The sequence below is a fragment of the Aspergillus pseudotamarii genome (assembly GCF_009193445.1).
Source record: "Aspergillus pseudotamarii strain CBS 117625 unplaced genomic scaffold BDV38scaffold_7, whole genome shotgun sequence".
Classification (NCBI taxonomy): Eukaryota; Fungi; Ascomycota; class Eurotiomycetes; order Eurotiales; family Aspergillaceae; genus Aspergillus; species Aspergillus pseudotamarii.
Window position 1 is genome coordinate 147,561 of NW_022475021.1, and position 12,209 is coordinate 159,769.

General features: G+C 49.7%; 5 protein-coding genes across 5 annotated transcripts; 2 read left to right on the forward strand and 3 right to left on the reverse strand.

Annotated features, from left to right (window-relative positions):
- Positions 1-112: 112 nt before the first annotated feature.
- BDV38DRAFT_237065 (NCS2 family permease) lies at positions 113-2,322 on the reverse strand. Its single transcript, XM_032053536.1, has 4 exons — positions 2,095-2,322; positions 1,110-2,030; positions 946-1,050; positions 113-891 (listed from the first exon to the last, which is right to left on the reverse strand). The coding sequence occupies exons 1-4, from the start codon at positions 2,173-2,175 to the stop codon at positions 283-285; spliced, it is 1,716 nt and encodes a 571-aa protein (XP_031917601.1). The 5' UTR covers positions 2,176-2,322; the 3' UTR covers positions 113-282.
- A 525-nt stretch (positions 2,323-2,847) lies between these two features.
- On the reverse strand, positions 2,848-5,211 carry BDV38DRAFT_296219 (MFS transporter; the record flags this gene model as incomplete). Its single annotated transcript, XM_032062886.1, has 4 exons — positions 4,372-5,211; positions 3,330-4,316; positions 3,149-3,280; positions 2,848-3,085 (listed from the first exon to the last, which is right to left on the reverse strand). Exons 1-4 carry the CDS (start codon positions 4,689-4,691, stop codon positions 2,848-2,850), a joined length of 1,677 nt encoding a protein of 558 aa, XP_031917602.1. The 5' UTR covers positions 4,692-5,211.
- Positions 5,212-6,312: 1,101 nt separating this feature from the next.
- On the forward strand, positions 6,313-7,708 carry BDV38DRAFT_237068 (serine hydrolase domain-containing protein). The gene has a single exon (XM_032053537.1). The coding sequence runs from the start codon at positions 6,396-6,398 to the stop codon at positions 7,542-7,544; it is 1,149 nt and encodes a 382-aa protein (XP_031917603.1). The 5' UTR covers positions 6,313-6,395; the 3' UTR covers positions 7,545-7,708.
- A 698-nt stretch (positions 7,709-8,406) lies between these two features.
- Positions 8,407-9,276, forward strand: BDV38DRAFT_237070 (uncharacterized protein). The gene has a single exon (XM_032053539.1). It carries the CDS (start codon positions 8,455-8,457, stop codon positions 9,262-9,264), a length of 810 nt encoding a protein of 269 aa, XP_031917604.1. The 5' UTR covers positions 8,407-8,454; the 3' UTR covers positions 9,265-9,276.
- Positions 9,277-9,321: 45 nt separating this feature from the next.
- Positions 9,322-11,613, reverse strand: BDV38DRAFT_296221 (acyclic terpene utilization AtuA family protein; the record flags this gene model as incomplete). The annotated part of the gene is made up of 6 exons (XM_032062887.1): positions 9,322-9,974; positions 10,026-10,165; positions 10,239-11,131; positions 11,188-11,366; positions 11,422-11,496; positions 11,556-11,613. 6 exons carry the CDS (start codon positions 11,611-11,613, stop codon positions 9,400-9,402), a joined length of 1,920 nt encoding a protein of 639 aa, XP_031917605.1. The 3' UTR covers positions 9,322-9,399.
- Positions 11,614-12,209: the final 596 nt, after the last annotated feature.

The following is a 12,209-nucleotide window of genomic DNA, read 5'->3' on the forward strand; positions in this document are numbered from 1 at the left end:
TTCCCAACAACTGTTGACGGGATGCCGAAAGCCCTAAATATAAGACAACAAGACCGACAAGCTTTGATTTAAGTTACAAAGTGATTGTTGTAAGTTGAATAATGACCTATATTCTTAAAACACTTTTCACAAATACTAGAAAGCTAGTGCCCTCGCATGAACCATGATCAAATTAATTTAGACGGATGCTCGGAGGAGCGGAAGTACTCCACACCCAACTAGATAGATATATATATATATGCTCTACTATACACGATGAACGATTCTTTATAATTCAGCCGATTAAACGACACCACTCTTGCTCTTAAACCCGGACTTCTCACCACGGTCATTGCTGGACAAAGACCCATCTGGCACAACACCTTCATTTTCCTCATCTGGCTGCCAGAACTTCTTTTTCCCCCTCGCAGCTCTCTTGACCCAAGGTGGGAAGAAACCACCAGGGAGTTTCCAGGTCCATGCATCCTTCTCATCCTTGTTCGGAGGCACAATCCGTCCAAAGCTCGCTTTTTCAACGATCCACACCATCGTATTGATGCAGATGTAGCTCAGGATACCAGCAATCAAGCCGTACGCGATACTGTAGGTAAAAGGCATAATGGCGATCGTGAGGAATGCTGGAATGGCATCACCGTAGTACTTCCAATTGATTTCGGCGGCAGCCTTACACATGAGGGCACCGACGATGACGAGGGTGCAGCCGGTCGCCCAGGGAGGAATCGAGGCAAAAATCGGAGCGAAGAAAACAGCGATGAAGAAACAGAGGCCGGTCACACACGAGGTCATACCAGTTTTACCTCCTTCCGAGATACCAGCACCACTCTCGACGAAGGCTGTCACGGGAGGACTACCAAAGAGCGAACCGATAGAAACACAGATCGCGTCAACCATCTGTAAACATCTGTCAATATCAATTCAAGCGGAGACGGATACGGTTATACGTACATAGGCGAAAGCACTGCCCTCAAAGTCCTGAGTGCGCTCATCAATAGCGCCAGCGAAGCGCGCCATAGAGTAGAGGGTACCCGTAGTGTCAAGAATGTCGACATACTGTTGATTCAATCCAGTTAGCCCCGCCTGCGCGACACGTGATAACAGAACCAACTCACCAAGAAGGTAATGAACGCCAATCCAAACTGCGAGCCATGTCCCGAGAGGTCCCATTCTTGCGCCACGAGCGTATGCTTAATCGGGTGGAAGGTTACCACTTGTTTGAAGAAATCGAAATTGCTGTCTCCCAATTCCGTGTGCGGGAAATACGTGACTGGTGTCGGACGGGGCCACGAGATGATCGAAACCAACAGGATACCGATAATGACTGCACCCTTGACACGGTACAGCATCAACATTGCCGTCAAGACACCACCACAGAAGATACCAACCCACATGGCAGGGTTGCGCATCTTGTCACTAGCAGGACACATGCCGGTGGTAGCATCACGCATGGAAGAATGGCATCCGGCAAGTTCCATCGGAGTGTCCGTCGAACCAGTGACCAGACCAATTCCAGCGCTATAGCTCAGTCCGATGAGCGTCAAGTACAAGCCAATACCGGTACCCGTCGCCAGTTTAATCGATGCAGGTAATGCTCGGGCCAGCCACTGCCGGATTCCCATGAGTGTCAGGGCTAAGAAGACAAATCCTTCTACAAACACCGCTGTCACCGCGACGCGATATGGGATCATTCCAAACCCGTGATGCCCAACCACTGTATATGCGAAGTATGCGTTCAGGCCCATTCCAGGTGCCAACGCTACAGGCAAATTCGCCAACAAACCCATGAAGAACGTTCCCAGAGCAGCAATGGCTGCTGTGGCGGTGACCAGATCCCGTTTAACTTCCTGCACGCATAGCAGATACTCGGTGTTCGAATTGCACTTGTCGGCCCAGCTCTCTGGAGGACATACGCACGTGCCGCCTGAATCCGAGGTAATGGTGGAATTGACGCTAATAATGTACGCCATGGCGAAGAAGGTCGCCAATCCAGCTCGAATTTCGGTAAAGAAGAAGCTTCCCTTTCGTTCTTGGGGCTATGTGCTTGTTAGAAATCACCCACCGGTCTCACCTCATACCGAACACAAGATCATGACTTACATGGCCGGAATTCTCCAGACGGAACCATCGCCCAACAGGCGACCGCGCCACCTTGAGATTGGTACGATGTATCCAACCCATATTGACTAGGTTTGAAGTTGACGGACTAGAAAAGGCGTCTCAGCCTGGGGTATAGTTGAGGCAACGCCTAACACAAAAAATTCAAGAAACCTTGCGGAGAAGGCGGGTTTTTATTCCACCCATGGAGGGGCCCAATCCCGGCCAAAAAAAAAAAAAAAAGGAAAAAAAAATTGCTACGTAAACCCTTCATTCGCCTCAAGTGCTTATCAGTGGCTCGTGTGACTGTCATCTTGGCAATGACCGTATAGGAGCCACTTAAGGGACTGGAATGCCAGTCAGATGTCCGGTTCTCTTGCCGACCGGTCCAAGGATCGAATCAGCAATGCAACTAATGGACCCCGAGCGGTTGGACCATACCTATTTGGTGCTGGAGTGGAGGTTTCATGAGACACACGCGGGTCTCGCCGATTTTTTGCGTTTCGGTCCACAGCTCTGCAGCTTATCGCAGGAAGTTTTTTTATCTCTACCCGTGCGGGTTTCTCGAGGGACGCGAGATTAATTCTCTTGGCGCCACGGAAATTTTACCGTTTTCTTTACTGTGAACGGCAAGTCCGGAACGTGCCATCAGAATGATATTGCCCTTGGGATTTTACCGTGTTTACTGTGCGGGGTGCATTATGCAGAAAACATCTCATCCAGACATTCTCCTTCCATCTCGAACTCCTGCAGCGACTACCCCGACTTTTCCTCGAAAACTGCCGCGGTCGGCGCAAACTTACTCTTCCGTCGCAACGTGGGGCCCCAGATGATGAATCCCAATGGAATGGGGATCATGATAGCGGCAAGACAGCCCAACAGCGTTCCAGCCCACTGAACACCCAGGTTCACAAACATCTGACGTGAAAAGAGCGGAAAACACGCCCCGACGGCGGACCGGAGGATGGTGTTGGCGGCGAAGACCGAAGCGGCACTTGTCCTATCAGCCTTGCTGCTTACTTGGCGTTATCGGGCTTAGATAAAGGGAAATGCTTACAATTGCAGATACGAGTCGATCAGATAGTTGAAACATTGCAGGAAAATGCAATAGATACCGAACCCCACCAAAAGCCCAGATGCCGTGGGAGCCATCCAGTGGATGTTCTTCGTCCAGCCTGTCCAACCGAACCTGTTTCTGTCAAAATGTTGAGAAAACAATGGGCAGAGTAGGTGCATACCAAAAGAGGCCTACTGTGAAGGCGATTCCGCCCACGATTACTGGGGGTAGTCGCCATTCCGGCACGGGGATATCGTTATTAGCCATTAATTTCTTCGTATATGTAGACTGACTGAGGAGAGTGTAAGCACCCCCAGCAAACTCGCCGATGATTAGCCCGATGAACGGCAGGCTCCCGACTCCCAAGTTCATCCCGTGGATCTGCTGGAATACGACGGGATATGCCCCCAGCAACGCATACATCAGCCCGTAGATGAAAGACATGTACAGCGTCACCAAGAACACAATAGGCTCCGTGAACAACATGCGGAAGGGCCGACTGAAGTTAACTGTGATCAGTTGGTTGAAATCAATCTCGACCTCGTCTTGTTTCGCATGGATTCCCCAATTGTGAGTTTGGCGTCGTAGTATGGATGCCTTTTCCACCAACACCATGGGCGCATAGGTTTCTCGGAAGAAGAAGAGCAACAACGCCGATCCGAAGAAACCCATAATGGCGGCGATATACATGGTCCATCGCCAGTGGAGGTAACTCATGGTGATGAATCCGCCCGTAAATGGGGATGCGAATGGCCCGACAAACACCGCCATGGCAAACATGGCGATAGCCACGCCGCGATGACGATTATTGTAAATATCGGCGAATACTGCCGGGACAAGGGCCAACGGACTAGCGGCGAAGAACCCAGCGAAGAACCGGGTCAACATGATCGTCTGGACATCTTTAGCTGTTGCTGTCCCAATGGTGGAGATGCTCGCCCCAAAGGCACCCGCAGTCAGTGGCCATCGTCGGCCGGCCAGCTCTGAAGTTGGGGCCCAGAATGTTGGTCCGGCAGCGAAACCTAAGACATAGAGCGTCACACCTAATGTCGTGACTTCCGTACTAACGTGGAATTCCTCACTGGTCGCGGCGACTGTCGAAGAGAAGATCGCGCTGGCGAAAGAGGACACGAAAGTGACATACGCGAGAATACAGGACAAAAGAATCCTACTCATTCGGCTTAGACGATCGACTCGAGCCCCTGAGCATGGTGTTTACCTACTTGGTACTCATACGCCAGTTATGCGGATCCATTGGGTCCTCTCCCGTGAATTCTACGACATATTTCTCGGGGTCAGGCAGCAACGGAGGATAATCCTTTCCGCCGCCAAATGGTAGCCATTGATCTCTTGGAGCTGGTCCAGCTGTCGATCCAACGGTCGACCGCTGTGTCAGACGAAGCGACTCGATTCGTGAGAGCTCAACATTGGTGGAGCGTCGGCTCAGCGTTGATGGTCTAACGCATTCGAACGCCGGACTATGCTCTGGATGGGCGGTGGGAATCTCAGACAGATTGCTACTTGAACTGCAGGTTGATGACATCTTTGGATTGATCGGCTTTATCTCCCCTAGAAGTCGTATGGTGTACAAGTTGTTAATGCGCGAGGGGTGGCCATGAGGATGTTCGTCAATATATATCGATCCATGGGTTCATTAACCTTCTAAACCATTGTGGTTCCAGCACTCATCTATCCACGCTCATCAACTCTGGTTTGATGGGTGCGTGACGTCATCGATACAACTGGAGACTGTTGTAAAAGATGTACCCCCAATGATATTCCCCAACATCCCTACAACATTGACGTCCTCTTCGCTGCAGCTGTCTAGCAATATCGCCCTGTCAACCACAAAGAACGTTCCTAAACACACCCAGCTTCCACCGGAAACCCCACATGGTGGGGTCCAACTTTATGGAACCTGCGAGGGATGAGGTTTTTAGTCTATAATTGCATTAATCTACTAGAAGTATATATGCTGCGAGGTTTAGTATAGAATCTAACCAAGGGCTTGTAGGTGGGTTAGCGTATTTAACAGGGTTCGGGGCAGGTTTGGGTTAATTCAACTAAAGAACCCGAACTGAAAATCTAGTCTAACATCGATCTATAGTCCCCATGATATCGCTTAGAATATTCAACTTGCAGTATCGCCAGTAGCCCGGCTCTCATCCAGTTTTACCACAATTCCTTTTTTCGAGTTCACCCGCCTTTGCTACTGAAGGTATAGTGGCAGCACCAGCTAGGGTACATGCGGGGCATTGTTCCTGGAGTATTCGAAGTGATATTTCCATTCGGCGGTTTCATATCCCGTACTATTATTAAGCGTATAAAAAGGTGGTCTGGTCCTCTGGAAATCACCCTATCATACAAAAGAATCGGCATGTTTGTTTCGAGTCCAGAGTCAGTCATAAGAGGTTGCCGAATCTAATTCTAGTTCGCGTGGACAATATCATAAGCATATCTCATCCATGGATATGACGATCTTGACCAGCAGTTTAGGTCGTTGACCGATACCTATATTACAATCTCCAATCCAGGACCAAATTAGTGGTGAAAGGCTGGTACAGCTGGTGAGACGCGGTGCATTGATATTGGCATTTGCCCCATACCAGAGTTGCTCGCTTTACATACATGGAGAGTGCGAATAACCTCAACAGATAGCCACGGATAATACATCATCTTATCTCCTCCAATACTGCAAGATGCCAACGGTTAGATGAGACTCTTTGCATACATTTACAAATAGATCTCATTTAAACCTTGATTAAATATTCTATTAGACTTTCTGGTTCGTCTGTATTTGGGAGATTTCATTGGTGCATAGCCTTGTCTCCTCGTTCGACCTTGTCAGAAGTTATACCACAAAAGTAACCAATAAGTAGACTGCTGATACTTCTCTTATAATAGGAATCAATCTGCTGGTCAATATTATCTTCTAGTGCTTAAGTGTCAATACGATGTCGTAACTATTTGATATGTCAGCTTAACAACTTCCGAGATAGACCGTCAAAGAATATGAATGGTCCACTTACCCACCCAGTACGCAAGCATGACTTGAAGTCTCGTCCGCACTGATTCATAAAATAAGCACTAAACGTTTTAGCTCCTCACAATACGAACCTAAACCCCTCAACGAGGTCAAAGAAAAGCATAAATACTACCACAGCAGCATTCAAAGAAACCATACCTTGCAACCAGATTCTCTTCTGTTTCTAGTGATCTCGAACATTTCATACAGTCATTACGAGTCATGGCTGAGGTCAGTGGCATATGCGACCCGGCGTTCGCGTCCGTGCGCGATATTTTGCAGCAAAACATCTCCTCCGACAAAGAGCTTGGCGCCTCCATCTGCATCAGGGTCAAGGGAAAGACCGTCGTGGATATTTGCGGTGGCTACGCGGACGCAGCGCGATCGAAGCCATGGTCCGAGAATACAATTGTATCGGTCTGGTCAATGACCAAGGCGGTCATGGGTTTGGCCATGCTACTTCTCATCGATCGTGGCCTGGTCGATCCAGATGCCCCGGTTGCTAAATACTGGCCGGAGTTTGCTGCTAACGGTAAAGAGGGTGTATTGGTTCGACACTTTATGAGCCACACGGCTGGCCTGCCATCCTTCGATCCCCCGATCGACGAGGCCACCCTGCTTAATGTGCCCCAGGCGACCGAAAACCTAGTTCAACAGAAACCCTGGTGGACACCCGGCACGGCACACGGGTATCACCTTTGCTCCCAGGGGCATCTCATTGGGGAGCTAGTCCATCGCATAACGGGGAAAACGCTGGGTGAGTTTGTGCACGACGAGCTGGCTGTTCCCCGTAATGCCGACTTCCATCTCCCCGTGGCAGAAGAAGAATGGGATCGTATCGCAGAAATGGTTCCTGCCTCGGCGAAGATGGACCTCTCCGGGTTAGACCCCAACAGTATCATGTATCGTGCTATGACTGGTAGTCCTGCTAATCCAAACGCGCCCAAAGAGCCTGCGTTCCGTCGCAGTGGTCTTGGATCCATCGGTGGCTTTACCAACGCACGCGGGGCCAATGACATTTTATCCATCATTACGCAGAATGGCACTGTGGACGGGAAGCGGTTCTTGAATCCTGAGACAATTGACAAAATATTCGAGGTGCAGGCCAGTGGCCCAGACCAGGTGATCGGATTAAGTATCGCGTGGGGACTTGGTTTCGGCATTGATATGCTAGGTACCGTGGATTGGATGCCATCGGGCAAGATGGCCTTCTGGGGAGGATGGGGAGGGTCCTTTGCGCTTATGGATCTCGATCGTCAAATGACTTTTACGTATGTGATGAATAAGATGGGCATGAGTATCCTTGGCAATGAGCGGACGGGGGATTATGTGAAGGCTGCTTATGCGGCGTTGGAAGGGTATAACGCGTGACAGTCGACTGTATGGTCGTCGATGTAGCGTGCTTGGGGATGCATGCAGTTGCTGATTCAATTATTATTTCAAATTGCAGATGAACATATACCAGTTGGCCAGTCCAAGTAGCGTTAGTGTACAGCTTATTCTACAGACAGCGAAGTATTCGTCTAACGTATGTACTTGAGGAATTTTGTGGCATGATTACTATTCATTTTTTTTTAGTCATAATACTTTGAACATATGTATGTGAACCACACGAGTTCGGGGTCATATGTTAGTTCCGAAACCTCGGTATACAAAGTACAAGAAGCCCTATTTATGAGATCGACACTTAGTTCCTCCGCATTATTCGCAACAGCTACCGTATTAGGAAATAGATTTGGCACATCACGTATTCACATTTAACTAAATATTGTAGACATAAATACCCTCAACCGTTCACACATTGAACCCCCCCCAATTCAGCACTTTCCAGCATTATCCATCACCAACTGGAGGACCGCAAAAATGGCCGTCGCCAAAGTCCTTCTCCCCTCACTAAGCCTCTTCGTCTTCTACGCAATCTTCTACTACGCAGACATAAATGGGCTCCGCGCACTAGGCGAGCAGTACATCGCATCTGGAGCCCTCCCCGGAGCCAATGAGCCCCTCCGCACAATCTACACCGGCATCGAACCACTCGACCATCTCCTGACAACTCTAACGGCCTTCTTCTGGCCAACAACAGATGGCAGCAACCCATCACTGCTGCTCCACTCAATCGCCTTCTCCGGAACATTCGGCTCAGCCTGGGTGCTTATTACCCTCGAAGCATGGCGAAAGGGCAATGCATGGACGATCGCAGCATTGTAATACTCACCCTAACCGCTCCTCTACCCAACTCTCCTCTCATTGAGTTCCAAAGCTAACAGAAACAAAAAGCCCAATGATCTTCGGCCTAACAGCCCAAGTTCTCACCTTCGCCTTCGCAGCCCCCCTCTACTGCTTCTTCCACCTCACAACCTCCAAAACAGCCAAAAACCCAACCCCCGACAACCTCCGCATCCCGCGCGCTATCACAAACACTCTTCCCTTCGTCTTCATCCTAGGCTACATGGTTCCCACCCAGCTCCTGATCCTCCCAATCTCAGAGCACGTCACATTCGACCTAAAACAAATCTTCATCGCCATCTGGCAGCCCTGGCCCGCCTACGTCTCCATCCTCCTCACCCTCATCTACACCATCATCGCCCCCTTCACATCCTCAGATAGGATAACCCCAACCAGCGAGCGCAAGTCCCTCAGTTCCCTGAGATGGGTCTACGCATTCGCATTCGGTAACACAGCTCTTACACATCTCGTCTCGTGGATTATTTCCCTGGGATCTGTTCTCGTCCCTGATATGTTTAATGGGGAGTTTGTCGACGCCCTCCATCCTGGACGGGTGTTTGAGGTCCCGATTCCATGGGAAGATCCTGTTCGGACTGTCGCGAGTGTCGGGCATGGGGTTCATGCGTTCCTTAGGTGGGATTATATTATTGGATCCCTCGGAGTGCTGGTTTGGGCGGGCAGTCTTTATGCCGCTGCGCAGAGGGGGGTGTATGGTAGCGTTGGGTGGTTAGGGCTGTTTGGGAAGGCGGTTTTGTTAAGTGTTTTTGTAGGGCCTGTGGGTGCTGCTGTTGAATTGATGTGGGAGAGGGAGGAGTTGGTTCTGGCGAAAAGGGGTTTAATTGAGAATCGGAAGAAGGATTCTTAGATCTCAGGTGAGGGTTGGAGTTGGTTGGTGGTGAGTCTGTGATGTGGGGATGGGGATTATATAGTTACTATTGTTGGATTTTGATAGTTGTTGAAGAAACCAGTTATTCATTCTCTGTACATACTCTGTGCATACTTATAGTCTTGTTGATCGTCTCACGTCAAACTGAACAGGAACTGAAACCACCTTATCTCGGATATAATCCGCAAATCCCTTCCCGTACCCGTCCAGCCGGCTGGAACTACTGACCCCACGGCCCAGGATGCCGTATATGACAAAATGCACTGCATGGATATGTGCGAATTCCACCCTCTCGATCGAGAACGAGTCATCCCAATCATCGCCGAGAAGATACCGCATCCGCGAGATAGTCATGAACGACCGGAGCCACTCCCAATGGGCCGGATTGGACACAAAGATACCAAAGTTGAGGTTCGCGCCTTTGTCGCCCGATCGAGCAAGTGCGATATCTCCGAGGCGGATCTCCTTCGTTGGGCCGTTGAATACAGTTGGTGATACAGGGTCGTAGCTTTCGCGTGGCTGCAGGGGTTCGTATTGAATTGGGCGCGGGATGTCGAAGGATGTGGTTTTGGATTGGCCGTCTAGAATATTGATCTGTTCGTTGATGTCGGACTGATTGATTATGGCGGGATAGTATGCAATGAACGGGCGTGGGAAGGCTGTGCGCATGTCTGAGGATGCGTGGAAGCCTGTTCATTGGTGAGTTTGTTTGCGCATTTGATGGGATATGGGGTACATACCGGAGAAGTGTTTCAGTGAGATTTGGCCCAGTGCCTTTGTGACGGTTGATACCGCTTGTGCTGTGCGAGCTGCAATGAAGATGCGTATATATGTGGTACTCTTTAGCTGGGAGGATGGATTTGGATCGGGAACCCCGACTCTATGGGCTGATTCAGTGGTCTGCTCTCGCAAAGCTATGGCCAGATGGAAACTGCTGCTTGAAGTCTGCTTACCTCTGGAATTCGAGTGTTTCAAGGTCATTAGCGGCACCTTCAGGGAGGAAATGACGGATTTGTTTCTCGAGGAGGTCCCACTTCTGCGTAGTAGCATATCCAGTTGCATTCAAAAGTAGCTCTGCCTCATACCCGCCAGGGTAGAAAACTGCAAGCTTGGTAGTGGGAGGCGGTGGTGACCCTGTGACGCCGGATACACGGACTCTGTCTACTGTTAGAGCCCGTATAAAACGAGGGGTTATCAATAAGTACCTGTCCTTGCCAACATCCTCGACAGCGATATCACCAATATGCGCACTAACATCACTGTTCAGGTAGACGTTTCCCTGCAGCTCATACAGGAATTGGCATTTCACTGTGTCAGTGTTCACAACTCCTTGGGTTCCCGGGTGTTTGGTGATGATGCAAGTACCGTCCTTCTCAATCTCAGAAATGGGAAATCCAGGAGCGATAAGATCTTCAAGCGGATATTTGTCAAAGCCAGCGAAGTTGGCCCCGGTGACATATGCCGAACATTCAATTAGGTGACCTGCAATAAGTGCCCCAGCAAGTCTATCATAGTCCGTTTCGCTCCAGTTGTACCAGTACCAGGCCGCTGCAATCACGGGACTGGCATCAGCAACACGCCCACAAATGATAATCTGTGCGCCACGCCTCAAGCCCTCGACGATACCACGAGCCCCAAGATATGCATGAGCTGATGTCATGGGGATTGGCTTTTCATCGGCTGTATCCATAAACGCATATGTCAACCTCGATGGGACAATAGAGGAGTTTCCAGAATCCAAGTGCTGTAATTCCTCTTTGCTGGTGGGCATGTTAGGCCCGACTTGAGAGTATAAATCATCCCCTGATACATAAGCCACACGTATATCAAGTTGCTTCGCAACCGTCTGCAGCGAGCAAATTAGTTGCGCTTCTTTGCTTGGTGATCGCAAAAGCCACTTACTAAAGCCTCAACCTTCAACGCAAGAGCTCTAGGGTCTAAAGCCCCCCCGTTGATTACTACGCGGATGCCCTTTTCTGCGATAACGTCGATTGTTTGCTGTAGTCCCTGCCAGGCTGTTTCCTCGTAGCCCGGATGTTTACCGGCGCGCCAGGCCTCGGCATTCTTGGCCAAGTTGACTTCTGTTCTCACACTTAGCTTATGACAATCACCTGTAATGGTTACTGAGAAGCGTACCCGCAAGATAGTCACCGGTGATAAAATCGACGTCGCCCAGTGTCGCTTGGCGGTACATCTCATACGCTGGGTCGCCTAGTTAAGCAGGCAGTCAGCGTCTGTAAACTTAGTAAACTAAAAATCGATGAACACACCATGGTAGCCAGAGCAGTTAGCTACTTTCACAGGTCTATTTTCAGGATCACGCAGCATCTTTAAGTGAATATAGTTATCTCTGCGATATGAGTGATAGGACCTAGTTGGTGTTATATATTATAGTGTTCTGGTGATAGACTTGGACATCACGGTACAGTAATATTTTATAGCTGCCTGAGCGGTCTCCCACAAACCGCTAGAATACAATCCCAAATCGTTCAACTAATGAAAGCTTGCCATGAGGCATTTCCCCGCAAAAGTTATCCACCGCTGATCATTGCTTTATGCTTGGCCAATCGAAGTTATACTTCCCGGCAAGCATGGGCCACGGGCCACGGGATTTGTTTACCGGCACCGCGGAGGCGCGGAGTTCCACATCTACTGCGTCCAAATTAAACGTCACAAAGATTATGCTTTGGCGGTCCAGACAACTTCCTTGGTCGCACTGACGGAGCGGCCCCCAACCCAGGGGGAAGGATTATCTCAGACAAAGGACCCATGGGCCGCCGGCTTACTGTGACAGGCTGCCCTTCTCTGGTAGTGGTTTCTCATCCTGGTCCGTTCCCTTTCTAGTGTCCATAGTCAAAATCAAGTATTACTCTGTGGACCAATAGTGGAACCCCACGGCACCGAGGGATTTGTTTCCAACGGTT

Coding starts and splice junctions, on each gene's coding strand:
- BDV38DRAFT_237070 (XM_032053539.1), top strand. CDS start 8,455: ATGATCTTCGGCCTAACAGCCCAAGTTCTCACCTTCGCCTTCGCAGCC.
- BDV38DRAFT_237068 (XM_032053537.1), top strand. CDS start 6,396: ATGGCTGAGGTCAGTGGCATATGCGACCCGGCGTTCGCGTCCGTGCGC.
- BDV38DRAFT_237065 (XM_032053536.1), bottom strand. CDS start 2,175: ATGGGTTGGATACATCGTACCAATCTCAAGGTGGCGCGGTCGCCTGTT. Junction 2,031..2,094: donor GTCTGGAGAATTCCGGCCAT/GTAAGTCATGAT, acceptor ACAAGCACATAG/CCCCAAGAACGAAAGGGAAG. Junction 1,051..1,109: donor TGGCGTTCATTACCTTCTTG/GTGAGTTGGTTC, acceptor TTGAATCAACAG/TATGTCGACATTCTTGACAC.